The sequence below is a fragment of the Drosophila elegans genome, unplaced genomic scaffold (genome assembly GCF_018152505.1).
Source record: "Drosophila elegans isolate 14027-0461.03 unplaced genomic scaffold, ASM1815250v1 contig_149, whole genome shotgun sequence".
NCBI classification, from domain to species: domain Eukaryota; kingdom Metazoa; phylum Arthropoda; class Insecta; order Diptera; family Drosophilidae; genus Drosophila; species Drosophila elegans.
The window spans coordinates 454,396-479,168 of record NW_024545513.1 but is presented as its reverse complement, the minus strand read 5'-3'; the positions used below and the strand labels follow the sequence as shown (position 1 = coordinate 479,168).

Sequence of the window (24,773 nt, the reverse complement as noted above, 5' to 3'; positions counted from 1 at the left end):
TCGTGTTTCGCGTCGGATTCTATTTTGCTGTTTTTAGCTCTCGAGATGATCGCTCAAGCACAACGCGCCAAAATCAACTGAAAGGCAACTGAAATTGAATAAAGCGAACAGCCTCTGAATTGGAAATAGAAAAAATGGAAAAATAGAAAATAGAATGTCGGAGAGAGACGGGCGATTTTAATCGCGCACGCAAAAAAGTCATAATAAAATTGAAAATGGAAAGCAAAAAGCGAAAACATCATCAAACGTGAGAAATGCAGAAGCCGAAGCGGAGAAAATTAAGAGGAGGAAATGGAAAATTACGAAGCGAACAAATCTAAATTAGAATTGAAACCAATGAAAAAGATCACGAAAACTAATTATTAATAAGCTGTTAGGTTACGAAAATTTTTGATAATGATATAATGAATTATATTACTATATTACATTTCAAACAAAGTGAAAACTTGTTGACCAATGTAAAAATTAAAAAAAAATCCATAAAGATACTGAAGATCATGATAGCTCAAAAACTATTTCCATTATGTACAAAGTAATGCCAATCATCAATGTAAACGAAAAATCATTTAAAAGTCAAATAAAACCTTTGAAGACGCATTAAAAAAATTAATCTATTTCAAAAACGATTTCAAAAGATCAGAGATATTTGTACTTAAATCAATAGATCAGAGGAAGTAAAAGATCACGAAGCGAAAACATCATCATCAAAAGCTGTACGCGATCTTTCAACCAATTTCCCAATCAATTTGAAGAGTCAACAAATAAAACTTAAATATTGACAGAATCCAAGTTCACTGATCACCGATCAATCAAGAAGCTCTAACTACTTAAGCAAACACACTTCACAAGTGATTGATTTACTAAAGGAGGGAACTACGTAAGTGAAGTGGATTTCGCTAGATCGTTATAAAAGTTTGGAAATTTCCCTAATTATCAGACATATTTAATTGATTAATTAATTAATTAAGATGTAACAACACGTTTATGACTTTTTACCATCTCAATACTTTTAACGATCTCTGGGAAGCCCCAATTAAAATCTTATCAGGTCCATTAGAAGATAACATCGGCCAGATAAGTGCTCATCTAATGATCATTATAGAATTTTATGAAACTTGTTTAGATAACTTTAACACAGCTGCCGGAACGATAAGATAACTTTCAGATCGGGAACGATCTTTAAGATTCTCTATATGAGACCAATATATTTTTAACTACACTTAAAATCGATATAGCAAAGTATCAATAATTAGCATTCGTAACGTTGGAAATATTTGTCCAAGGTTTAAGTTGTTGGTATTTTAAAAACACAAAATCCACTAAAATCAAAAATTACAAACTTTTAAATTCCTAGTTCCGAAATCAATTAATCAACAGATGGAAAAGAGTCACATGTCGCACATAAATCTGTAAATAGGGCAAGAAATTGTCCGATTGTGGATCTTTGTGAATGTTCAATTCAATGATCATTACAATCACGATCTCGATCACGAGCTTTTTTCTTATTTGATTTTATTGCCAGCCCGCCGATCTTCGGAATGACAAAATAAATTTGTTTATTGATGCCGCTGTTTTCGCTGTTGCTATCGTTATTGTTATTATTATTATTATTGTTAATGCCATCTCCATCACTATGTACTGGCATTACTTATATTAATTGCAATTGAAGCGAGTAAACAAACACGAAATTGAATTGTGTGTGAGGCTCAAGCTGGAATTGCAATCGGAATCGACTTGGAATCGAGTTCGATTTGCGAGTTCCGAGTTCCGAGCAGTACAGAACCGAACCGGCGACGTAGCCCGACTGAATCTGAATCTGAATTTCGACCGTCGTCGCCATCGAACCGCATCGGAAAAAAGGTCGGGAAGTCATGAAATCGGGAAATCGGAATGTGTCAGCCAACGTCAACAAAACGAGGAGGCGACAAAGGGTTAAGGGGAGCGGGTGAAAGCCAAAAGAAATTAGGACGGAGAACAGGGAACGGATGCCCCACGAAATAAATAATACCCAAAATAACACTCAACAAGAAGTTAAAAATACTATAAAAATAACCTAAATATGAAGGATCAATAAAATGAGGGTAGAAATAAGAAATAGTAAGCAACGGCCTATAAACGATAAGAAGATTCCAAAATAACCTTTGTTCTTTAATTCTGAATTTCCTATGTTAGTAAAATAAAAGTTATTAAACTATAATGAGAAATTTGAGCAACATCTATAAATGTTTTAACTAGACATTAAACTTAAATTATTTTATAATTATAATAAGAGAAAAGGTGCGAAAATAATGCAAAACTTTATCAAATTTATTGGTACTAAATTCTCTATTTTATTGTTGTGAAAGAAATAAATTATTTCTCATATCTTATCAATTTTCTAAACATATCATTCTAAGCACTTGCTATCAGGCTGTTATTAGCTGGTATAAACTGAAATACTATAAAGTGTTAAATAAATAAATTAAAGTAATTATTTTTGCCCTTGTTTGCTTTATTCTTCCTGCACTAAATCGAAAAAAATTGTTTTGTACCGAAACATGCCTAGTAAAAGCTTCTAAACAAATAAAAAAATTAATAAATAACACAATAAAAAAAATAAAATATTGTATGTTTTTGGTTTTTTGTTTTTAGCATTTTTGGGAAAATAATTAATTGAAAATCCATATAATATAATGCACAAATAAGGGTTATAGTTTTTCCCAGAGTGGAGCCGAGAAAATGTGCTGCACTTTTGTTGCCATTGACGTTGTTAACGATTTTCAAATAGCGCGCGGCAGTTGACACCCCTTTACCTCCAACCCCCAAAGCCCTCTCACTCTCAACCCATTTTTTCCAGTGTCGTCATTAGCAACGTTGCCGGCAAAAAATTGTTATTTCTGTTGTTTGTTTGACTTTCGCCTCGTTCGGTTTTCGTTTTGGTTTTTGTTTGCCCCGAACGCTCTATCAGTTGGAACTTCTGCACATTGTGATAAGAACTACACACCTACCCCTCCCCCTCCCCACTTCCCATATTTTTTTGTACGTTTTTTAGGTAGTACACGTTAATTTATCGCAATCGTTTTGGGAAATCGGTCAGTTAATGCCTAGGGGCTGACCACATGGCTCATTACCAAATTGGAGAAGTGCTGCCGAAATTCCGAAGGGGTTGGGGGGCACCTGTGGGCTAAAAGGGGCGGGGCAAGGGGCTTCGATAAGCATGATTGGAATTCCAAGTTCCACGTTTAAAAAATCTAACGGGAAGGTCAGTTTTCTTTTGAGTTTTTATTGACAATAAATTGGACAAAATTTCAAGACTACAAGGCTTCTAACTTGATTAATATTTATAACAAAATATAAATATATATTTTTATTTACCTTTAATGAATTCTGCGTTTTCTGTGTTTTATCAATTGTATATAATTTATTTATATTTATTAATATGAATATACAATAACACACTTTGAGAAACTTTTGTTAGTATTAATTAATTAATACTTGTCGCATACTTTCTACCTTAGCAATTTTGTGATCAGAGTTCTTCCTAAATTCTTTAAAATCTTTTGAAGTAAATTCCCAAATATTAATTTTTGTTCGATATTTATCTGCAATCGTTTACCTCTTTTTTCTCACCTTCCCAAAAAAAAATAGACCCACACTATTCAGATTCAACCGAGTGTGACATTTGATTGGATTTTTGCGCATTTTCATTTTTTTTTTATTTTCGATTCGCTTATAAAAATTCAATATATATATAGGCAAATTATGTACATGACTCTGCGCAGCAGATATAATATATGTGCACACAGCCACATGTATCTGCTATATCATCATTATAGATATAAGTTCCTCATATCGATGATATACGCGCTACACGTTTGTTTTTTCTATTCCTATCGACTAAATGCGTCAATTAAATATAAAGCGTAATAATATGTAAAATATTCAAAAGCGGCCTCAGAGATACAAATCGCAAGATACCCATCTCTATATGAGAATTATAAATAAATTATTATTTTCAATGACACTCTAAATCGAAATACTTGCAGATGCATACGGAAGGCGAAAGCTAAATAAATAAATAAAAATCGTTGCGTTAAAAGATTTAGGACGCAAGAAAAACTCAACACCCAGAAAACGATTTTAATCTTTAATCCACCGATCTCTACCCACGGCATCTATATAATCTATATAATATCTATTTATGCATTTGGTTTCCTATTTTGCGTATGCTTAATTTATTTGCAATTTGGTTTTCGGATTTTTACGAGCTTCTTTAATGACATTTCGCTGAATTTGGATGGTCAGGGGAATCTCTCTATATCGAGGATGGCGGGGGATCACCTGTCTAGCTTGTTACGTGCCTCATTAAGAATTTTCGGATTTTAATTGACAGAACAACAAAATCCCAACAGAAATAAGACATAAAAATCAGAATTTGATTTCGTTTATTATAAATTTCCAATGTTTTTTGACTGCTCATTAAATTAGATTTTTCGCCACAATAAATATGTCAGGGTCAAACATTAGAAAATATATTTTTCTATAGAAAATTGTATGGAAGAATTCTCGCAGGCAATATGATTTAATATATTAAAAAGTATATATATAAAATATCTTTCTTCTCAAAATAAGTTTACTTTGACAACAACATTTTATTAAGCGTAAGAAATAGAAAAATTGGGCGCATATTTTTAGGCTGAACCATTTAAACCTACTTTTTGGTTTACATAAAAACAACTTTAAAAATCCATAAAAATCTTTAATAAAAAATTATATGTGCAACATTCTCTATATTTCTTTCATATTTTTAGCTGTTCGATCGCTACCAATTTGATTTAATTTATTTGTTTTTTACTTTTCATTTATCCATTCGACGCGACTTGTTCAAATAATTTTGTTGTCATGTTCGCGTTTTTATTAGCACCATTCCGCCAAGTGGATCGTCTCTCTGATTCTGGCTGTTTTTTTAATTATATTTCTTTTAATTTATTAATGGTTAAATCAAAAGCACACAAAAAGTTAAAGTTATTTTGATTTGCAATTTCTGATTTTTTAAAGCACAAATAGTAATTTAAAAACCTTTTTTTAAGAAATGTTTTTAGAGGGGTTTACAAGAGAAGGTACAAATCATTTTGGATTAACAATTTTTTAAACCTTTTATTTTGCATCTTCTTTCAATTTAATATATTTTTAATTTTAATAGTTTTTATAAGGCCTAAGTGTTTTAATATACTTTCAATCGAGAATAGAATATAGTATACATTTTTGTTATTGTGAATCTGATTTGTACTTTCCTTTATTTAATGGTTTTCTTTCCAATTTTTTTTTTTGTAATTAAGCAACAGGGTTTTTAGTTAGGGAGAGAAAATTTAATTTTTTTTCATTGTTTTCTTAACATTTCCTTTTTTATTTATATTTATTGTTGCTACTAAGCCATTTATTAAAGTAGCAGAATCAACAGGGTTTAGAAAATGCCGGTTATTTTTTTGGTAAAAATAACTTGTTGTTCTTTGCGGTTGTTGTTGTTGTTTTTTTGGCTTAATTAAAAAAATGTATCGTTTAACTATTAATTATTTTTTATATTACTTTTATACTGTGGACGAGAGGCAACCGATTCTAAATTGTGCGGGCGTGTGCTAAATTTATTTTGTATATATATTTTAATTTTTTTCTTTACCAATATTATACGAATTGTTTCAGGTTTTATTTCATATTTGCTTTTGTTAAGAACACTTTAAAAAAAAAGGTAAAATAGCGGCATTTGCGTGCGAGCGAGATGGCGCGTTACCGCGCGTGTTTACCGTTAGCCCGTGTGCCGCTTTTTTACCGTTACTGCCACGACTTTGAATTTCAGCCGCGTTTTGCCAAACGATTCGTCCTGGTCGACGAAATGCGTGCAAATAAACGAGAAAATGTCGAGCGATGCGATGTGCTGCGAACCAGAATATTTCGACTCGTTTTCAGTGCCCCCTCTCTCCACTTTTTCCCTCATTTTCACAAATTCCCCCAATCCCCTCCCCCAATTCCACTCAAACTTTTCTCCGAGTGGAACGCAATACATAAACCACTCTCTCTCTCTCTCTCTCGTTTCGACTCAAATCGCATTTTATTGAGTGCCAGCATTGCTCTTGCGCGGATTGGTCTCCTCGAAGAAAAGCTCCAGAAGAGTCTTCTTCAGCAACTGATCGCCATCGAGTCTCGCCACGCCCTTCCAGTGGAGCAGGGCTGGGATTCCCTCCACCGAGAAGGGGGGCTTACGGAACTCATTGTCCTTGCTCATCCAGAATTCCCGGTTGCCCACGTCCACCACCAGGATTATACAGTCCGCCGGTGCGTGCGACCGAAAGGCAGCCATTATCGTATCTTCCGCTGAAAAATAGAGTAGAAACCGGTATTACTTATAGGACCATACAATTTATATTTTAAGGTATAAGCTTAAGTTTGATTATAAAATATATTTCCAGAACAATTTTAATTATTTTTTAGGGGTTTGCTTTATAAGGTTTTATCAAAAGATGTATGAATATGTTTAGGTAAGAGGTTTTAGCTATAATTTGATAATAAAAATCATGATAATTCGTATTTTTCAAAGTTAGTGTCGTATAGTATCCTCAGATTTTTCAATTTATATTTTTTTAACGCGGCTTTTATCGTTTTCTAAAACTATTGCCTCACCCTAGAATATATAACCCTAGAATCAAAAAAAATAATCTTAAAAATGAATACCAATCTGCACTAGTACCAAAACACGGCTGTGGACCGTGAGGAGAATTCGTCACCTACCCGCCACGCAGTCGGGACACCAGCTGCGTCCCTGTTTATCCTTCTCGCCGTAGAAGTAGATGTATATGGGATTCCGCTGGTTGTCGTAGAGCTTGAGGAAATTCTCCATCTCCTTGAAGCCCCGTGCCGGTACGTATTCGGGCATTATGATGGAATTTTGTAGACTTTTCGACGCTCAAGTGAGTTCCGGATGGTTATTCGTGGCGATTCCAATCGACTCTGGGGCCCAATGGTTATCTGGATCTTATGGGTTCTTTAGCCGGTGCTTATCGGCCATCGGGGAGTTTATCAGATAATTAAAGGCCTATAAAATCGCTGTTTCTTTTTGTTGTTTTGTTATTTCTTCTCTTTTTGCGGCAATTTCCAGCAGCTGCGGTATCCACCACACTCGTGACGCTAAACTCACCACGACCGGCAGTGCGTGCTGTTAAGCGCACCGTGGTGAACACTGCGCTGTTAACCGTTTATCGAAGTTTTGTTTTCCGTCATCCAAAAAATAACTAATTGTCTTGAAAGCTGAAAATTTTACTTAAACCTCTCAGATTGTTGAGTTTTTTTTATTAAAACAGAAATTTTAAAAAAATTGCTTAAAAAAAGGTATAGATTTGTATTTGAAATTATATAAATAAAACAGATTTTTTTTACCAAACTTTTAATTTTTCCGTCAAATTAGTTATCCAAATTTTCCGAAAACCGTAAAACGATTTGCTCATTTTTCATTACATTTTTATTAAGTGTACAGGAAAACTAGCTCAGAAGTGCTAATTGAATTTAAAATTGGCGCCAAAATAATGTTGTTCTGTGAACAGAACATCGTCATGTTAACTGCGGTTCTGACCGCAAGTTCCAGGGAATGAAAATGAAATGAATGTTTTGAACCAGATGGTAAACTGTTAAGCGATTTTCTCAAAAAAGTAGACAACAAAATTCATTAAAATACAAGATAATCAAGCATTCTTGTATTTTAATCAATTTTTTTTTCTAAATATTTTTCGCATACCTATGTTTTATCTGTCTGCAAGTAAAACTAAGTTTTCAATTTGGATCAACTGTTCTTTTATTTTCCTTAAATCGTTAATTTTTACGTATATGTAGTTTCCTATTTAATATTAAAGTCAGATTGGACCATTAAATGTTTTAATTTTTTAAAAATAAACTATTATTAATCATTACAAATTTTATTAAGCTGTTCAAATGAATTACTTCATTATTAAATCGTAATATTTTTTCCAAGTAAATCTAAGTTTATATTAATTTTGATCAACTGTTGCTCATATATACTTTCTTATTTAATATTTAACTTAGATTGTAGCGTTAAATAACGATTTTAAATAAAAAGAAAATATTTTATTTTATTTCACTGTTTACTGTTCTAATTAATTATTTCATTATTAAATTTAAACAAATTTTTTTAATGATTTATTATTAATTAATAAATCTAAGTAAATATATATATATATAAGTTATAAAAAAGTTTACTTTAAATGATTTTTGGTAATATTGATATTTTAACAGAGTTTATATAGCTCCCGCTTTTAACTAATTTGTTTATCCAAGTATTGACTTATTACAAAAAGTAAGAGGAAGAGGCCCCAGGAAACGAAGCCATATCATCGCTAAAGTTTAGCAGGAAATCATCGTTGATATCACTATTGGGAGAGGCGAATTGAAAAGAGTGGTCGTCATTGGATGGATGAGGTTGGGCCATGGGGAACTCCTCATCGTCCAATTTAAGCCTCTTCGGCAGTAGTTCAGTCTTCACGACATCTGCGGCATTGCTTGACAACTGACTAGACGAATAGCGGTTGCGAGAGCCGGAGGAAGTGCTGGGCAAGTTTTTGCTGGCCTTAGAATTTTTAGTATTTTTGGGTGTTGAAGTGAGATTTACACTTCGTATTTGCGGGGTTTCGGGAATGAAGGACCTTTTGAAATTGCCTTTGAAAGAGGCCTTCTGCTGCGTCATCGTTTTATTAATTTTCTGCTCTGCTTGCTTGGGCTTTGCCTTCCCAAACAGTTTTTTGGCCCCCTTATCAGTAACCTCCTCCTCGCTTGATTCCTGTTCGACCGATGCGTCATCGTCCGATTCAAATTCCATATTTTCGGATTGTGATTTCTGTTCAGAATCGTCTATATCCAACTTGAATTTTTCTGATTTCTGCACTTTTGGTTCCGACTTCTTTGGTTTCTCATCAAATTCTTTCTGTGATCCTTCCTTTTCGTTCTGTGCCTCGTTTTCTGGGTTGTGCCGATTAAATTCTTCATCTGATTCCTCTATTTCGTTCTCTGAACCGTCTTCTGGCTGCACCTCATCAAGGCTTTCGTCTGATTCCTCCAGTTCCAGCATTTCGTTTTCTGAACCATCTGCTGGCTGCTCCTCATTCAATTCATCGTCTGATTCCTCCATTTCGTTCTCTGAACCCTCTTTTAGTTGCCCGTCTTCAATTTCTTCGTCTGATTCCATCCATATATTCTCTGAACCGTCGGCTGGCTGCTCCTCATTAAATTCATCGTCGGATTCCTCCGGTGAACCGTCTTCTGGTTGCTCCTCATCAAGTTCTTCGTCTGATTCCTCCTCTTTCTTTTCCAATCCGTCTTCTGGTTGCTCTTCATCGAGTTCTGCGTCTGATAACTCCATTTCCTCTTCTGATTCTTCTTCAAATTCCATATCAGATGCCTCCACTAGTTCTTCATCTGATCCCGAAACCTCCTCTTCTTTTTCAAACTCCACAATTTCGGTTAGTAGCGGATCAGGGGCAAATTGCACATGTTTTGGTGGCGAGTTAAAAGAGATAACAGTCTTCTCCTTATTGCGATTAGCCAGAATTGAGTGCAAGATGCCCACCTGCTGTTTATCATCCTCCAGAAACATTTTCAGAAAATCATTAGCCGACTGAAATGATAAACTGCTGCTGTTTGATGGCTTTTCTGCTTCCTGTGGGCTAACGATGTTGGTTTCATTCTCGGTAACGACATTCTTTTCTTTGATGTGGCTTTGAGCAGACATTGTACTGATATCTTTTGATTTTAACTGGAACCCGGAAAAAATTCAAATTTAATTTTATTGGATATTTGGTAAGTACTAACCTGTGCTTGCATTTCGGCTATTTGCTTGCTGGTCTGTATTATGGCGACTATCTTCTTGTTACGTTTATCTGTTAAATCGTTTATTGTAATTTCATACCGGCTGTTTAACTGGTCTAATTCATGTGTTAATGTGGTAAGCATCTTCTCCTCCTCTTTTAGAACCTCATGCACCACGCGAAATTCTTGAACTAAAATTATTTTAATATATATTTGAAAATCATTAAAAGAATCAACAAATTGTTTTTTCATATGTTGAGTCCCTAATATTTTGCGCCGTTAGTTAATTCGTACAATAGAATATACAAGTTAGAGCTTCATTAGGTTTTATATCAGCAATATAAAATAAAAACAAAAAAACAATAATTAAAGTGAAGGTATGTATAAGAATAATTTCATAGATTTCATACAAAAATTCAACTGTTAGTATATGAATAAATTCCTAAAGATGGCCAGTTAACATATTGGTGATAGTATTTTAACTGCAGCTGTATAATTTACAGTTGGGGAAAAAAATAGCATAATGTACAAGCTTTTAACCCCTAGATAAGTAAAAAATATTTTTTAGAGGATCTTACCGACATCGCGTGATCTGAGGATGGCCAGCTGCTGCTCCTCCTCGGCTTCCCGCTCCTCCTCGAGTGCCATTTGGCGCTTGACCTGCTGCTCCTCGCGCTGGACGGTGTAGCGCAGGATGTCCTGCAGGCCGACCTGCTCCAACAGACGCTCGATTTGCATGACCTGGAACAGGCAGTCATATGTCATGGTCTCCGCCTCCGCCATGACCTCGTTTATCTCCTTCACATTTTCGGCTCCTTGCTTGGCCAGACTTAAGTCCAGCGTTAGCTCCACCAATTTCGAGCGAATCCCTGGCGTCAAGTAGAAACATGTTGGCAACTCTCAAAGATTATTGCTTTTCACCCCACTCACCCTCCTCTTCGGCGAGCACTTTTGTTTTTTTTTTTATTTCCTCTTCGAACTGCAACATTATTTCAGCAGTTTTGCCCTCTAGGCCGAGAAATTCTCTGACCTGCGGATATTTATCCATTTTTCCGTGGCTTCTTGTGACTTTTCAAGTTTGCGCGTCTTTCGATTTGCAAGACAATCGACTTAGCGCACAGTGTTGGAAGGCGCCGAAATTGTAACGGTGATATATATCGGCAATTTTAGTAATCGCTAATATAATCAAAATATTTTGGGTATTCCGTTAACGACTGAATCCCTGAAACGCTGAAACGCTATTAAGAAACATGTAAAACTTTATTCCCTAATTTGATATTTTTATTATAAGCTTCATTATTAGCATATATTCGGTGATTACATCCATGTTGGGACCAGTGTTGCCTTCTCAGTTTTAGTAGAAAAGAATTGGACCCTGACCTTTTAGAAATTAAAAAAAAATTTTACCAGCCTCTGGATTGCTGAGCTGCTGAAACATCAGACAGATTCATTTTGATGAACAGCTGTCAAACACCTGATCGAAACTCAGAGATTTAGTCGTTTAGGGAATACCTAAATCGATTTTCTGAAATTTCTAAAGAATGCTGACAAATTTGGGGAATACCCAATTAATTTTTTATCACAATTTTTATAAAATAAAATAAAAAGTAGGTAGACTTACTTTTTGTATAATTTACCTTGTATTCCCAACACAGTATTTAGTTGGATTGCCCATCTCTAGCCAGTGCTGAAAAACGCGCGCCCGAAAATCAGCTGTGAGTGGTGCTTGTAAAAAAAAAACTCACAGCAGGCTACGAATTTGACATAAGAGCAAATTTTGCAGCCTTTTCTTTATTTTGGAAACTCCAGAATGCTGACGAATTGTGCCTCCAAGACGCTGGCCGCTGTGGTGAGTAGTGAATCGTCCAAAAATGAGCATAAATGGTCAGGAATTCACCGTGCTACCTGTCCCCTTGGTTATATAATTTGTGCCCAGGAAAACAATAACAGTAAGGAAATGTTAATAACTTTTTTGTGCTGTTGCAGCGTGCCAACATCCGGGCAATTGCCACGAGCAGTGCCCGGGCCAGCGACAACCTCTTCGTGCATCGCGACACGCCGGAGGATAATCCCAACATCCCGTTCGAGTTTACGGCGGAGAACAAGAAGCGCGTGGAGGCCATACTCAGCATCTATCCGGAGGGACACAAGCGCGGCGCCATGATCCCGCTGCTCGATCTGGCCCAGCGCCAATACGGCTGGCTGCCCATCTCCGCCATGCACAAGGTGGCCGACATCCTCCAACTGCCCAACATGCGCGTCTACGAGGTGGCCACCTTCTACACGATGTTCTTGCGCAAGCCCACCGGCAAGTATCACATCCAGGTGTGCACCACCACCCCCTGCTGGCTGCGCGGCTCCGACGACATCCTGGAGACCTGCAAGAAGCAGCTGTGCATCGGCGTCGGCGACACCACCAAGGACAGGAAGTTTACCATCTCGGAGGTGGAGTGCTTGGGCGCCTGCGTCAATGCGCCCATGGTGGCGATCAACGATGACTACTATGTAAGTAATCTGAGCCAGAGATTCCAGGTTCAATGAAAGTCATCTCTTGAGGGCTAGGAACAAAGCTAATTACGAAGTTAAATGATATATGTTGTGCACAGCCAGCTCTTTTCACCTTATGTCCTAATTGTCTGAAATTACCCTACCTAAGTCTTGTTAGACACAAAAATGCGTCCATGGTGGCGATCAACGATGTCTTCTATGTAAGCAGGTTCACTGACATCCACATTCAAAAAACATCTTTTATAGGTTAGAAACAGGACAAACTGCGAATTTTGCTTGTGGTTGTAGTGGATAGCAAGCTTTTAACCAAAATAATTCATATTTAATTTATATCTGTCAAAATTTAGCCACAAAAAAAAAAAACATATTAATGGCAAAGAGCTAAAGAAATTCTAGCAGCTTAAGAGATTTGTTTTTTGTAATAGAAATTCGAGTTGCATTTGCAGTTTTAACTTCTGTACACTAAGAGTATAATTTTTAATTCTGAACCAAGGCTTATAATAAGTCCATTTTTGTAACTTGAACAACACGTTTTAATATGCTTTTTCTTCATCACCTTTTTAAATATCTTTGGTTGTAATTTGAGACACGAGCTTAGAGATGGATAACACTTTCAGTTACTTATTTTAAATAGTTCATACAGCAATGAGGTGATTTATTCAAACACACAGATGAATTCAAACAGTAAATGCTACATTTACTATGGGAAGTAATAACCCGATAGATAGCACAAAAATAATGCCAAATATGTATATGCACTTTGCTTAAGCTTTCCTCGCATTGCAGGAGGATCTGACGGCCAAGGACATGCAGGACATTCTGAACGACCTGAAGGCGGACAAAATTTCGCCCCCTGGCCCCCGTAACGGTCGCTTTGCCAGCGAGCCGAAGGGCGAGCCCACTTCCCTTAGCGAGGAGCCCAAGGGACCTGGTTTCGGACTGCAGGCAGGCCTCTAGAGGATTGGCAATGGAGCAGCACCTATCACTGATTGTCGAACGAAAGTTAAATAAATGTTAAGCAACTCTTAGAGGTCATTGATAAGTGATTTTTGACTTTTTTCGGGTTTAGTTTAGTTTAGAATGTTGGTTTTTTCGGTTTAAAACCAAGCAACGTTTGAAATAGTTAGTTTTTTCGGTTTAAAATTCTATAACTGATAAGCGGATAACTTCAAAATAAAGCTTACATATAAATTCTATAAAAGGCTTATTAATGTGATCTCATACTCGTATGAATTGCTAACGTAAATTAAAACTTCAACAGATTAATAATATTTAAAAACAGCAGATCGTGAATTTGACATTGTTTTACATTTATTCATCATACTAGAGACTGCTGCGCCTCCTTGCTAATTATTATGTAATTACTTCGTGTACACTATGGCGTACATAACTTGAATGGAGACGATTGGGAAGAATAGTTAAGAGGCTATTTGCAGCTGTGACAATTTCTTGCAAAAGACAAAACTTAGGCTTAAAATGATTAAATTCCACCTTAAGGGTACAAGTTGTGTGATTAGGTCTAGGTTTACATTGCTTATATCCTACGCTGGTTGAATGCAGCATAACCAGGTATAATACTTCACCATATATACCGTGCTGCATTCAAGCGCCTGACCTCGCTTAGGTTACAGATAAATCTTTATTTTGTAATGTGTTGTATTTGCTTGGATTGGATTGTGTCTGCCTTTTCTCGCTTCAGAATTTTGGGGGCGATGAATTTCGATCCGTGTTACATCTGCTCCTTGGCTCCTTGCCCCTCAATTTTGCACAGCAAACACACCATGTACACCGCCCGCGTGTGTCCTCAAAAACCAACGCCGAAAAAAAATGAATGTTATATGCATTAAAACTCTAAGGATGCCGCCTCCACCGAAAACCACTTCGAGGGGGCGGGGCCGCCGCCTTTCCTCAGTCCTCGCCATAAAATACGCTGCAAATAAAGAGTGACATTAATCAGCAAATAAACAAATAAGGGTTACAAACTAAATAATGAAACAAAACAAATAATACTACAAGCAAAATGTACTTCAATCAAAATATCAAAAAATAAAAGCATAGATTTAGAAACATAAGGTAGCTAGGGTAAAAGTACTACTACAAATTACTTTATAGTTGTGTCATTATTCTAACCTTATTTTGTATATAGAGTTATTAAACGCACCGGTTCTTGGCGGCAGCGCGCTTTGAGGAGCGCTCAATGCGGTTGTGTATATTCGTCCTGGGGTAGTATTCGTTGACGAGTCGCTTGGTCTTCTTGGGCGATTCGCGCAGTTCCTTGGTGTCCACGTTCTTCTGCGTGACCAGGTCGCGCTTGAATTTCTCAATCAGCCCCTCGCAGGACAGATTCGACTCCGGCTCCCAGGTGTCGTCCTTGGCACCGAATCCCTTCCACCTGATCCGGTACAGGTCGTCCGCAAAGTCAACGATCCGCTCAACAACCCACTGCTTTTCAGGATCTGCTGGGGTAGCGGCCTTCTTCGGTCGTCCACGTCCGCCGACTCCGGACACGGCTTTCTTTACGACCTTCTGGGGCTTTGCTTTGGATTTTGCCTCCGTCTTGATGTTCTTAATAACGGAGTAAAAAAAAGGTTGGATAAATAAAACATTTATATAACATAATCTCTTATTCAGATTCATCATATTCTTAGAAATTAAATAATATATGTAGAAAGTCATTTACATATATCTATATGACAATATAAGATAGTTTAGGTAGGTAGTGTTTTTGGCCATTACCTTAGCCAGGAACTGTGCGATCAAGTCGTCGCAGTTCAGATCAATTTCTGGCTCCCATGTGTCCGAATCCTTATTGTATCCCTTCCAGCGCACCAGGAAATACGATGCGCCGCGCATAATCTTGTGGCCCATGATCGCTTCTACCTGAAAAATATTATATTAAACATATTAGATCGTCTGATCAGAACTTCTTGTTGCAATGTTATCAAAGTATAAAGCAAGTTAAATTGGAATTATAAATTAACAATTAAAGTTAGCTTGGTTTTTACGGCGGGTTTCTAAAATCAATTTGTAAATCCGTTTGTGAACTTTAGGCAATTTTAATTTTAAAAATGGTACTATTTTTTAAGAGTTATTATCCAATTAGGACATGCATTTCGCACAGCAACTGTACTGTTTAATACATCAAAATATCTTCTGTCTCAAAATAAAGATCGGTTTCCCTTTCTAGTTCGCGTTTTGAAAAATGTTTCTGTCCTAATAATTCTAGGGTTTTTTGTTTCAAACGTACCTTTCGCTGTAAAAATTGAAATGATTTGAGAAAATTTTAATCAATACGTACATTTAAATACAGTTTTTTGGTTTGACCAATTGGACTTGGATTTCATTTAAACAGTATCCCATATTTCTTCAAAGTATTCCAACTTGGTAAATTTAAATTTTAATTGTAAATTGTAACTGCGTAAGCATCCTGTTTTGATAGAGACCCAATTGGACATAAATTCCTTTTAAAATTTGACCGGCCCCGAAATTGCGACGCGTACTTGTCCATGAAACTAATTCTTGGTCGTCTGTATTTTTTAGTTAATTAAAAAGTTATTGTAACCACCATAATGAAAAGACTACGGGTTTAAATATTGTAAACTTGTTAATCAATAATTGAACGATCAGGTCTCACCTCGTATTCCACATCGGCTCCCGTTTGAGCATCACTGTTGACCAGTTCATCGTCGTCCACTAGGTCTTCTGGAGCAGCCTTCTTGCCATTTTTGGCGGCAGATGTGTGGCTGCTGGTGGCTTTGGCCTTGCCCAGCTTGCGCTTCTTGGGTGCGAATGCTCCTCCTCCTCCTGCTCCTCCCCCACCGGCGGAGGACTCCTTGCTGCCGTTGAGGGGCAGGTCATCGCTGTCGTCGGATCCCGAGCGCACTCCCGACCGGCTCTGGGTCTGGGTTACCTTCCGCTTGTTCAGCGGCTTCTTCAAGGAGCCGGCCGTCGAGTGGGAGACGGAGGAGTTGGTGTCCCTGTCCCTGTTCTCCTCAATATCGCAATCTGGGGCGGCGACGGCGGCACCGTTCTTGCGCTTGCCCTCCGGTTCCAGCTTCTTGCGGCTCAGCTCCTCGACCACCTTCTTCTTGCCCGGCTTCACCATGTTGACCACGTTTGCGCCGGCTCGGATTGGATTTGCTCCAAAAATTTCTCTTGCTTTTGCTTTTCCTTTGCTTTGCCGCAAAAACAAATCTCCGACTGTACAACAACGAGAAAAAAGTTTTTTTTAGTTGCCTATCGACCTATCGATAGGTATTCGCTATCGGGAGGCGTTGATGTGTCGACTGTACTGTACACACTCGCAGTGTGACCGCGCTGATAACGATTAAAAATACACACAGTTTCAGCTCAGTTTAAAAAATACCTTTTAAGTTCGTCTATTTAAAAAAAACTTTTTTCTTATATTTATTTAAATACAAAATAGTCGGAACAGATCAATAAATAAGGACATTTCTTATGAGACTTGCTTATGTTTTGATTATTTCTTTGAAGCGATTGGAAAAGTAGAAATCAAACCCAAGAGTTGCTTACGATATTACACGTTTGAATCTTGGCGGTAATATCTATACCAGAAAAAAAAATACTTTGTACAAAGTTTGGGCTTCAAAATACCATAAATTGTTGAAAACAACAAGCCGACCGATACCAAGAGATGCCAATCGACAGTAATAGTAAAACCAGAAATTAGAGATGGTTGGAGGGTCAGTATGATAATTTGATATTGACCCACTGTGAACACTTGGCTAAGAGATTATGCCAAATAATAACCCTGTTATGTTTATACATCGGCTGCGTCATGCTATTAATAAGTTTGAAACAGGGACCGTAAAAAATAATTATTAATATAATTGAAAAATAGATAATTACAATTTAATAATCATTTTTTGAGTATTTTTTAAGGGAAATCTTCCCAAAAGCCCCAACGCCCCATCAATTTCAAATTTTCAGGATCCATGAAGTTGGGATTCCTGACTAAGAATAAGTAAGTCTGGCAACATCACCTAGACAAACTACTACTATTCAACAATTTATATAAATTACGGTCCAATTACAAATTTCAAATAAAAGTTTTATCAGCAGAAACGGTATGAATTTTTAAATGCCTAGTAAAAACAATTTAATAATTTAACGAACATGTAGTAGGTAAAAATTCCTAATGTTGTTATCAAAGGAATGGATGCTGTTATTAACTTAAAAATAATCCAACTATTACCTTGTATAAACAACAAAATTAAATAGGGATATGTGTTATTATAAAAAAAATTTACTTAAATATGGCTAACACCTTTTAAAAAAAATTTATTAAATTCACGAATACGTAGTAGGCAAAAATTTATTATTTAATATATTTATTTTTCTTGTGTTCACTCTACTCGAGATAATACAACTTTAAGTATTTTCACTTACTCCGCAGCATTTTTGAACGCTCTGGTCACTCTGAATTAACAGCACGTGTAGGGCATTTAACAAAAATTAGCAAAACATTTGCTAATAGTTAGTTTTAGTGCCGAAATTAATTAAGTAAACATGGTCAGTTCAGATCCGAAAGGACCTAGCAAGGTGGCAAAAACGGTGGACAAACCGCCGCCGGCCTTCAAGGCCAACAAATCGCCTGGTCAGAAATTCAAACCTGGCGGAGCAGGAGGCGCCAGGAAATTCGACAAATCAGCCGGAGGACCAGGCAAACTCGGCGCCGGTGGTACCAGGAGGTTTGACAATAAGTCTGGAACTGGCAACTTTAAGAAGTTTGACAAATCCGGAGGAGCAGCCGGTGGCTTCAAGAAGTTCGACAAAGGCGGTGGAGCAGGAGCAGCCGGCGGCAACAAGTTCCGGGGTAAACCACAGGCACAACAGACACAGGCGCCGGCGGAGGGCGAGAAACAGGACTGGAACAAGTTCAAGCAGGAGAAGAAGGACCTTAAGCTGAAGCGCAAGAGCTCCAAGGACACCTACGAAATCACCAAGGAGGCCAAGCAAATCTACGAGAAGCTGCGATGGTAGGGTTCCCTTAAAACCACGAGGGTTATCAATGATGGGATGTAGTTGTCCCATTCATCTTAAACGCAATTCAACCCCTAGACATCGCATAAGCCAACAAAGTCTCTATGTGTATGCATTTAGTTATTTCCAAAAACAACTCAATTATGCCATTTTGGTAATATAATATTTAAGACAACTATAGAAAATAGTTCTTTAATTTGGAGTAAATATAGTTCCCAACGTATATGCATTATACGATATACTTAGAAGCAACGAAATTATGCCATTTGGGTATTACAATATTCCAATATTTCAACAGCTATAAAATGTTGTTAAAATTATCTTTATAAATGTGTTTTTAACTGATTGATGAGGTGTATGATATAGTCCCCACTTATAGACTTCTTCCTTTATTTGCATTTATACTTATTTATTTTTTAACTTTTTTATTTAAACAGCTTCATAAAGTCATGTATCTTTATTAATGACATGAGCTGTACGATAAAGTTTCCACTTATAGACTTCCTGCTACAAATAGAAGGGATTTAAAAATGCGAGATTAGTTTGCCACAAATACACAAAGGGTACTTTGTTATAATAACCTCGTTGCAATACTGCTATGTTTTTCCACAATTATAACTCAATTTCATGTTTGTGTTGCAGCCGCCGAACTGGGAACAAGGACAAGCTGGTGGAGCAGATATACAAGGTGCTCAACGTGGGCGACACCATCTCGAAGGTGGTGAAGGCCCACGACACCGCTCGGGTACTCCAGTGCATGCTGAAGTACGCCTCACCGGCGCTGCGGGCCGAGATCTCCGAGCAGCTGCTGCCCTTCATCGTGGAGATGTGCCAGTCGAAGTACGCCCAGTTTTGCGTCCAGCGAATGCTGAAATACGGGTCACCGGCCACCAAATCGAAGCTGGTGGACAGCCTGTACGGACATATTGTCCGCTTGGCCGGACACAGCATTGCCAGCGGATTGCTGGACACGATGTACCAGAGTGCCACGCCCCAGCAGCGCATCCACATGCGCCAGGAGTTCTATGGCGATCTGTACCGCAAGGTCAAGGACGCGAATGTCAAGTCGCTGAGCGACACCTACAAGGAGGCCACGAACATGAAGGCATCCATTTTGGGCTCGGTGAAAGCGAATCTGGACCATGTGGCCAACAAACAGCTGGTCGACAGCTCACTGGTGCATGCCGTGATGCTGGAATACCTGCGCGCCTGCGACGAGGATGAGGAGAAGCTGGAGGAGACGGTCACTGCATTTGCAGCCCTAGTGCCTCACATGCTGTCCACCAAGGAGGGCAGCGAGGCTGGTGTCATTTGCTTCTACAAGTCCACGCCCAAGAACCGCAGAGTGAGTAAATAATGTTTGTTGAGCTTATGGAAGCAACCATAATAAATAGTTTTTAATTTTCGTAAACACTAAACTAAAAAAAGATTGATTAAAACCAGGTTTATGAATTTGTACTTGAAAAAAAAGGTCAGACATCGAGAACATTTTTATTCCAAAACAAAGACTACAATTTATGGTTATTTTCTTAAATTGTTGTACAAAACTGACTAGAGTATATTAAAATTTAATCGCTGTACTTAAAATTACTATACTAATAATTCTATGGTATAAATTCATTATTATTGTTATATATTATGTAAGGGAGTCTAATGAATAGATATTTAACACCATCTGCAGGCCATCATTAAGAACATCAAGGAGCATCTGCTCAAGATCGCCACCCACGAGCATGGCCACGTGTTCCTCATCTCGCTGCTGAACGCCTTGGACGACACGAAGGCCACCAAGAAGGCCATCTACGACCACCTGCACGGGGATCTGAAGACACTGGTGGGCAACCAGTACGGCCGCCGGGTGGTCCAATGGCTGGTGGCGCCCGGCGACACCACCTGCTTCCATCCGGAGTTCATTCGCGTGGTGGACGAGGGCCTGGCGTTTGGCAAAAAGGAGAAGGAACTGCGCCGCAAGGAGATCTTCGAGCAGATCGAGGCGCCAATCGCACAGGCTATCGCCGAGGAGGCAGCCTTCTGGCTGTCCAACAGCCACATCGGCCTGGTTACCGCCGACATTCTAAATCACAGTGAGTGCACAAATCAAATATTATATTTATAATTATAGATGTGTGTCATTTAAAATGTTAAACATTACCTTAAAGTGTTTATTTATTGTGGGTTTTAGTATCTTTTCAGTATTAGCCCTTTTTAGAAATATACAAACAATTCAAAAGCCTTATGTTTTTTCCCAATGGAAAATCCTTGCATATATTTGTATTATATGCTAAGCCTCTGTATTTTTTCTGCCTTTCAGTTCAAGGCGAATCCTATGAGAAGGCGGTTACAGCCCTAGCCGCAGTGATCGCCCAGCCGGAGTGGCGCATTTCAGCCGATGCCGCCGGTCCGCTGCCACAGGATAAGAAGAAGCCCCACAATGATGTGGAGGCCATCATAGCCGAAGCCACCAAACAGCGCAAGAAACTGCTAAACGCCGACAGCAGCAGCGGTGAAGAGGATGACGATGAAGATGCAGATGCAGATGAGGAAGCGGATGCGGAAGAAGATGGCGAGAAGGAGGCCGAAGACAAGGATGATGGAGAGCCCAAGCTGAAGAAAGCCAAAAAGGAGCCCAAAAAGGCAAAGGCGAAGGAGGAGCCGGCGGCAGCTCCACTGGTCAGCGGAATCGAGGAGGCCGGCATGCACATTGTATTGAAAAAGATCCTCAAGAACGATGGCAAACGTGAGGGCACTCCTTTCAGCAAACAACTCCTGCAAAACTTGTCCACCGACGTGGTGAGTAGATATCCAGCTCTTAAGCTTTTAAGTCAGGTGTTCAAAGTGCTCAAAAAAGCATTTGCCAAAACAATTAAAAATACACGCACACCTTTATAGAATGTCAGTGAAGAGTCGAAGTATTACAAAGAAACGAAACGAAACAAAGCAAAATAAAATGTTCCTCATGTGCGCAGGCAAATGAAGTTTATTTTAACAAATAAGAATAATCTTCCAGGGATTGCGTTGAAGTAATAATGTTTATTTTTTTGAAGACATGGTAACATTACTATTATTAGGAACGCATCGTATATATGCTGAATTGATCAGTGCTTAATTATGGCTTTTTCTTTTAATAAATTGAGTATTTTTTCTTATTTAAAATTTGTCGATATTAATAATTTCATAAATAAGTAGTTCCTAAGCTTCTGTTCGCGAAGTAAACCGATGCATCCTGGTCCTAATTGTTTCTTCGATTCCATTCCTTTCCAGCTCAAAGTCTGGCTGGGCGTCAACCGGGCCTGTTTCGTCCTGTTGAAGCTGGTGGAGGAGAGTACCTCGCTGCTGGACGACTGCAAGAAGGCCATCGCGGAGGAGAAGACCCTCAACCAGGCGCTCGGGGGCCAGAAGACGCCCGGGGCCAAGCTGCTGGCCGCCAAATTGGGCGTTGGCAAATGAAAACCCTTTTTAGCTTATAGACAAAAAACCTAACATTTTAAAATACATAATTCTATATTGAAATGGCTGTAATTTCCGTTTTATTCATGTGAGAAGTGACGTGAGCTGTGGGGTTCGGTGGTCGAGGAGTCTTTAAGACTTGCGCAGAATGATGTGTAAGCCGGAGTCACTGTCGACAATTCCGGAAAGCTGGCCCACGTTTAATTTGAAGGCAGCCTCCTCAAATGACGGCTGCATCTGACCTGTGATAAAGGAGGAAATTAAATGATTTAAATATGAATTAATAACGAGATGGACGCGACTTTGCCTTGTGTACATTTTTTAATCGTAACCCAGTAATGAAGAAAGAAACAACCTAGTTTCGAAGATTTCCGTTGTCCTAAACCGTCACACGATAATAAACCGCATTTAAGGTTATGATTATGCTGCAAAAGGTGTTTTTTATGGAAGGGAAAGTGCCTGTCATTATCGTTTCCTTGACCGGCAGCTCAAAACTCACGGTCAAAATTAATGCATCGATCGTTTTAAACTTTGAAACACTATTTCTGCATCGGCTACGAGCTAACGTCGTTGAGTTTGTCAAACTTCTAAACAACATTTTCTTTAAAATTAAAAACTACGATTTTTTTTTTGATGATCCAGTCACTAGTTAAGATGCTCTAGAGCAATTGTTGCCATAGCCGCATTATTTTATCTTTCTTCTTGAAAATGTATCTTGTCATACTTCAATATACCTTTAGATTTTAAGAGTGGCTTTAAAAAAATCACAAATATTCGTCTTTTCCTAATAAATGTAACCCTTAATCGACACAGATCGCAGGGAACCATGTTCTCAGATCTTTTGGAGCAGCAAGAAGCTTAGCTAAGGATTCTGTTCCTCGAGAGGATGTGCCTTTTTCCGTACCTCTGCCGAACTTTCCCAGGTCACCGCCCCTCTTGGCGGAACTGCAGTCGGAATAAGAGCGGGCCAGCTCATCGAAGGTGGCCTCCTGCTGGACGATCTTGTTGCGATAGACCTCCAGGAGCAGCTGGGCCTCCTCCTTGGTGCGGGTGATGTTCACCTCGCGCCACGAACTGGGACGCCGGCTGCCCTTGTGCTTCACGAGCAGATGCAGGCACTGCACCTCGTCGGGTCCGTCTCCTCCGGCGACGGACGCGGCACCGGATCCTCCTCCTCCACCTCCACCGGTTTTCTTAGCCGGCTCCGTGGGCTGATCCCATTGCGATTCCTTGGTGTGCACGTTGAGGTAATAGCTCAGTCCTGTCAATCATACATACATTTGTACATATTTATTTTAGCATGCCGGTTACGGATTGTTTGCGAGTGGGATTGTGGTTATTCTGCCACTTTATAGGGGACATCTACATTTCATACCTGTGGAGCGACTGGTGCGCTTCTCCCAGCCCTCGGGCAATTGTTCGGCGTCTGGCATGTCTTAATTCGCTTAACTTACTTAAAATGTTAAAATTAAGTTGTAAGTCGCGTTCGCACTAGGGGTGGGAAAACATCAATGCCAACATCGATATCATTGATGTTTTCTAAACAACATCTATCGATGTTTGGCGGGATAACATCGATTTTTTTCACATATATGTATAATCGAAGTTTCCATTACAAAAATGCTAAATCATCGCTTTGCTTACAGAATGTTATCATCATTTTTCTAACATTTCTGTCGGAAAGTTTAACATTTATTTTAAATTGACAGATTTAGCAAATAAATTGTTAAGTGGCAGCACTGCCTAACAGTGTTAAATGCTATCAGCTGTAAGTAATACTTTGGCATGGTCCTGAACCAATAACAAGTCTCCAAAGTTTGGAGTCCAAAGTAGTCTTGACTAAAATCGATTTTTTTTGGCAGAAAACAATCGATTAATATGGACAAGTGCTGTCTGACACAAGCTCAGTGGTATGACCATTGACAGTTGGCGGCTTAACAGTAAGAGGTGAATTTCTGTGTTCAAATAAATAAATATAATAATGCTACTGTAATACATTAGCTTGGTCCTGAACCAATAAAAACTCTCCAAAGTTTGGACTCCATAGTAGTCTTGACTCAAACCGATTGTTTTGCAGAAAACAATCAATTAACATGGACACGTGCTGTCTGACACAATCTCAGTGGTATGTCCGTTGACAGTTGGTGGCTTAACAGTAAGAGGTGAATTTCTGTGTTCAAATAAAGGACAACATTAACTCAGTAATATTGCGTTATTTAGTCCGTGTGATAATGTAAGCTACAGCAAATAAAAGACTCGACACTTTTTGTATACACATTTATTGCAAGTTGGTTTGTTTATATTTTAATTTACGTGTATGCTTCTCGCCATCTGTAACTACCACAACAATGTACGCATATTCCATTTGCTTAGTTTATGTACGTGAAACGCTTCTTTGCTCGATCCGTTGGCGTGTTTAAAAAATTGTGTCGTGTTAGTAACTTGAAATACGATCAGCCATCGTGCCGTCCCGCTTTCACCTTCGTTAAGGTGTGGACAGGTGTGGGCTCTTATATATTTCGCTTATTTTGCCTAGATTCAGTTTAGATTCAAATTAACCGGCGCCTTGCTCAGAATTCGTTATTCGTTATGTTCGAGGAGACATCATTGCGTTTAAAAATTGATTCGATTTCGATTTTTTCATGTTTATGATTTTATGGATTCTCCTTTGGTTTTTCATGTTTAACACCTAACAAAATGCACTCGTTATTTGTGTGTACGTTTGTGTGCGTGTTGGTGTGGGTGTCTGGACAGTGTGACTTTGTGACGCTCGTTATTCGTTAACTTAATAACATTAATAATATTAAAAAAAAAACATCTTTTTGTATACATAAACCTTTTTTTGTTTGCTTTAAGTATCATTTTTCGTGATTTTTAGCTTATTTTCTTTGGGTTTAGTTTTAAATTACTAACTACTTATATAATGTAATGTTAACTTGTTTTACTTGTTTTAATTTGTCCGTAAAGGTTTT

General features: G+C 38.3%; 6 protein-coding genes across 7 annotated transcripts; 2 read left to right on the top strand and 4 right to left on the bottom strand.

Moving 5' to 3' along the window:
• Positions 1-6,061: 6,061 nt before the first annotated feature.
• On the bottom strand, positions 6,062-7,251 carry LOC108135898 (thioredoxin domain-containing protein 17). The gene is made up of 2 exons (XM_017256814.2): positions 6,763-7,251; positions 6,062-6,348 (listed from the first exon to the last, which is right to left on the bottom strand). Exons 1-2 carry the CDS (start codon positions 6,905-6,907, stop codon positions 6,086-6,088), a joined length of 408 nt encoding a protein of 135 aa, XP_017112303.1. The 5' UTR covers positions 6,908-7,251; the 3' UTR covers positions 6,062-6,085.
• A 1,017-nt stretch (positions 7,252-8,268) lies between these two features.
• Positions 8,269-10,918, bottom strand: LOC108135882 (golgin subfamily A member 6-like protein 22). The gene is made up of 4 exons (XM_041707122.1): positions 10,774-10,918; positions 10,422-10,712; positions 9,847-10,034; positions 8,269-9,790 (listed from the first exon to the last, which is right to left on the bottom strand). Exons 1-4 carry the CDS (start codon positions 10,889-10,891, stop codon positions 8,330-8,332), a joined length of 2,058 nt encoding a protein of 685 aa, XP_041563056.1. The 5' UTR covers positions 10,892-10,918; the 3' UTR covers positions 8,269-8,329.
• A 603-nt stretch (positions 10,919-11,521) lies between these two features.
• Positions 11,522-13,393, top strand: LOC108135893 (NADH dehydrogenase [ubiquinone] flavoprotein 2, mitochondrial). Its single transcript, XM_017256810.2, has 3 exons — positions 11,522-11,692; positions 11,830-12,348; positions 13,138-13,393. The coding sequence occupies exons 1-3, from the start codon at positions 11,654-11,656 to the stop codon at positions 13,306-13,308; spliced, it is 729 nt and encodes a 242-aa protein (XP_017112299.1). The 5' UTR covers positions 11,522-11,653; the 3' UTR covers positions 13,309-13,393.
• A 247-nt stretch (positions 13,394-13,640) lies between these two features.
• Positions 13,641-16,641, bottom strand: LOC108135892 (M-phase phosphoprotein 8). Of its 2 annotated transcripts, none has more exons than XM_017256809.2 (4): positions 15,986-16,641; positions 15,088-15,231; positions 14,482-14,916; positions 13,641-14,281 (listed from the first exon to the last, which is right to left on the bottom strand). In XM_017256809.2, exons 1-3 carry the CDS (start codon positions 16,454-16,456, stop codon positions 14,503-14,505), a joined length of 1,029 nt encoding a protein of 342 aa, XP_017112298.1. In that variant the 5' UTR covers positions 16,457-16,641; the 3' UTR covers positions 13,641-14,281; positions 14,482-14,502. The 2 variants fall into 2 exon arrangements, with proteins under 2 accessions (XP_017112298.1, XP_017112297.1); XM_017256808.2 differs by having other exon boundaries at positions 14,513-14,916; positions 15,986-16,640.
• Positions 16,642-17,767: 1,126 nt separating this feature from the next.
• Positions 17,768-21,864, top strand: LOC108135889 (protein penguin). Its single transcript, XM_017256805.2, has 5 exons — positions 17,768-18,350; positions 18,997-19,699; positions 20,036-20,438; positions 20,666-21,144; positions 21,616-21,864. The coding sequence occupies exons 1-5, from the start codon at positions 17,881-17,883 to the stop codon at positions 21,799-21,801; spliced, it is 2,241 nt and encodes a 746-aa protein (XP_017112294.1). The 5' UTR covers positions 17,768-17,880; the 3' UTR covers positions 21,802-21,864.
• On the bottom strand, positions 21,855-23,308 carry LOC108135896 (putative peptidyl-prolyl cis-trans isomerase dodo). Its single transcript, XM_017256812.2, has 3 exons — positions 23,177-23,308; positions 22,706-23,062; positions 21,855-22,043 (listed from the first exon to the last, which is right to left on the bottom strand). The coding sequence occupies exons 1-3, from the start codon at positions 23,232-23,234 to the stop codon at positions 21,934-21,936; spliced, it is 525 nt and encodes a 174-aa protein (XP_017112301.1). The 5' UTR covers positions 23,235-23,308; the 3' UTR covers positions 21,855-21,933.
• Between the last annotated feature and the right edge of the window lie 1,465 nt (positions 23,309-24,773).

What these genes read in the sequence shown, in the direction of transcription:
- LOC108135898 (XM_017256814.2), bottom strand. Translation starts at nt 6,907, where the DNA reads ATGCCCGAATACGTACCGGCACGGGGCTTCAAGGAGATGGAGAATTTC. An exon ending in GTGTCCCGACTGCGTGGCGG is followed by an intron (nt 6,349 to 6,762) that starts GTAGGTGACGAA and finishes TCTATTTTTCAG; the next exon opens with CGGAAGATACGATAATGGCT.
- LOC108135882 (XM_041707122.1), bottom strand. Translation starts at nt 10,891, where the DNA reads ATGGATAAATATCCGCAGGTCAGAGAATTTCTCGGCCTAGAGGGCAAA. An exon ending in AGTGCTCGCCGAAGAGGAGG is followed by an intron (nt 10,713 to 10,773) that starts GTGAGTGGGGTG and finishes ACTTGACGCCAG; the next exon opens with GGATTCGCTCGAAATTGGTG. An exon ending in CCTCAGATCACGCGATGTCG is followed by an intron (nt 10,035 to 10,421) that starts GTAAGATCCTCT and finishes AAATAATTTTAG; the next exon opens with TTCAAGAATTTCGCGTGGTG.
- LOC108135893 (XM_017256810.2), top strand. Translation starts at nt 11,654, where the DNA reads ATGCTGACGAATTGTGCCTCCAAGACGCTGGCCGCTGTG. An exon ending in CCAAGACGCTGGCCGCTGTG is followed by an intron (nt 11,693 to 11,829) that starts GTGAGTAGTGAA and finishes GTGCTGTTGCAG; the next exon opens with CGTGCCAACATCCGGGCAAT. An exon ending in CGATCAACGATGACTACTAT is followed by an intron (nt 12,349 to 13,137) that starts GTAAGTAATCTG and finishes CTCGCATTGCAG; the next exon opens with GAGGATCTGACGGCCAAGGA.
- LOC108135892 (XM_017256808.2), bottom strand. Translation starts at nt 16,456, where the DNA reads ATGGTGAAGCCGGGCAAGAAGAAGGTGGTCGAGGAGCTGAGCCGCAAG. An exon ending in GAGCCGATGTGGAATACGAG is followed by an intron (nt 15,232 to 15,985) that starts GTGAGACCTGAT and finishes AATATTTTTCAG; the next exon opens with GTAGAAGCGATCATGGGCCA. An exon ending in TCGCACAGTTCCTGGCTAAG is followed by an intron (nt 14,917 to 15,087) that starts GTAATGGCCAAA and finishes TCCGTTATTAAG; the next exon opens with AACATCAAGACGGAGGCAAA.
- LOC108135889 (XM_017256805.2), top strand. Translation starts at nt 17,881, where the DNA reads ATGGTCAGTTCAGATCCGAAAGGACCTAGCAAGGTGGCAAAAACGGTG. An exon ending in CCACGCCCAAGAACCGCAGA is followed by an intron (nt 19,700 to 20,035) that starts GTGAGTAAATAA and finishes CACCATCTGCAG; the next exon opens with GCCATCATTAAGAACATCAA. An exon ending in AAAACTTGTCCACCGACGTG is followed by an intron (nt 21,145 to 21,615) that starts GTGAGTAGATAT and finishes ATTCCTTTCCAG; the next exon opens with CTCAAAGTCTGGCTGGGCGT.
- LOC108135896 (XM_017256812.2), bottom strand. Translation starts at nt 23,234, where the DNA reads ATGCCAGACGCCGAACAATTGCCCGAGGGCTGGGAGAAGCGCACCAGT. An exon ending in GCGCACCAGTCGCTCCACAG is followed by an intron (nt 23,063 to 23,176) that starts GTATGAAATGTA and finishes TATGATTGACAG; the next exon opens with GACTGAGCTATTACCTCAAC. An exon ending in CCTGGGAAAGTTCGGCAGAG is followed by an intron (nt 22,044 to 22,705) that starts GTACGGAAAAAG and finishes CCTTTATCACAG; the next exon opens with GTCAGATGCAGCCGTCATTT.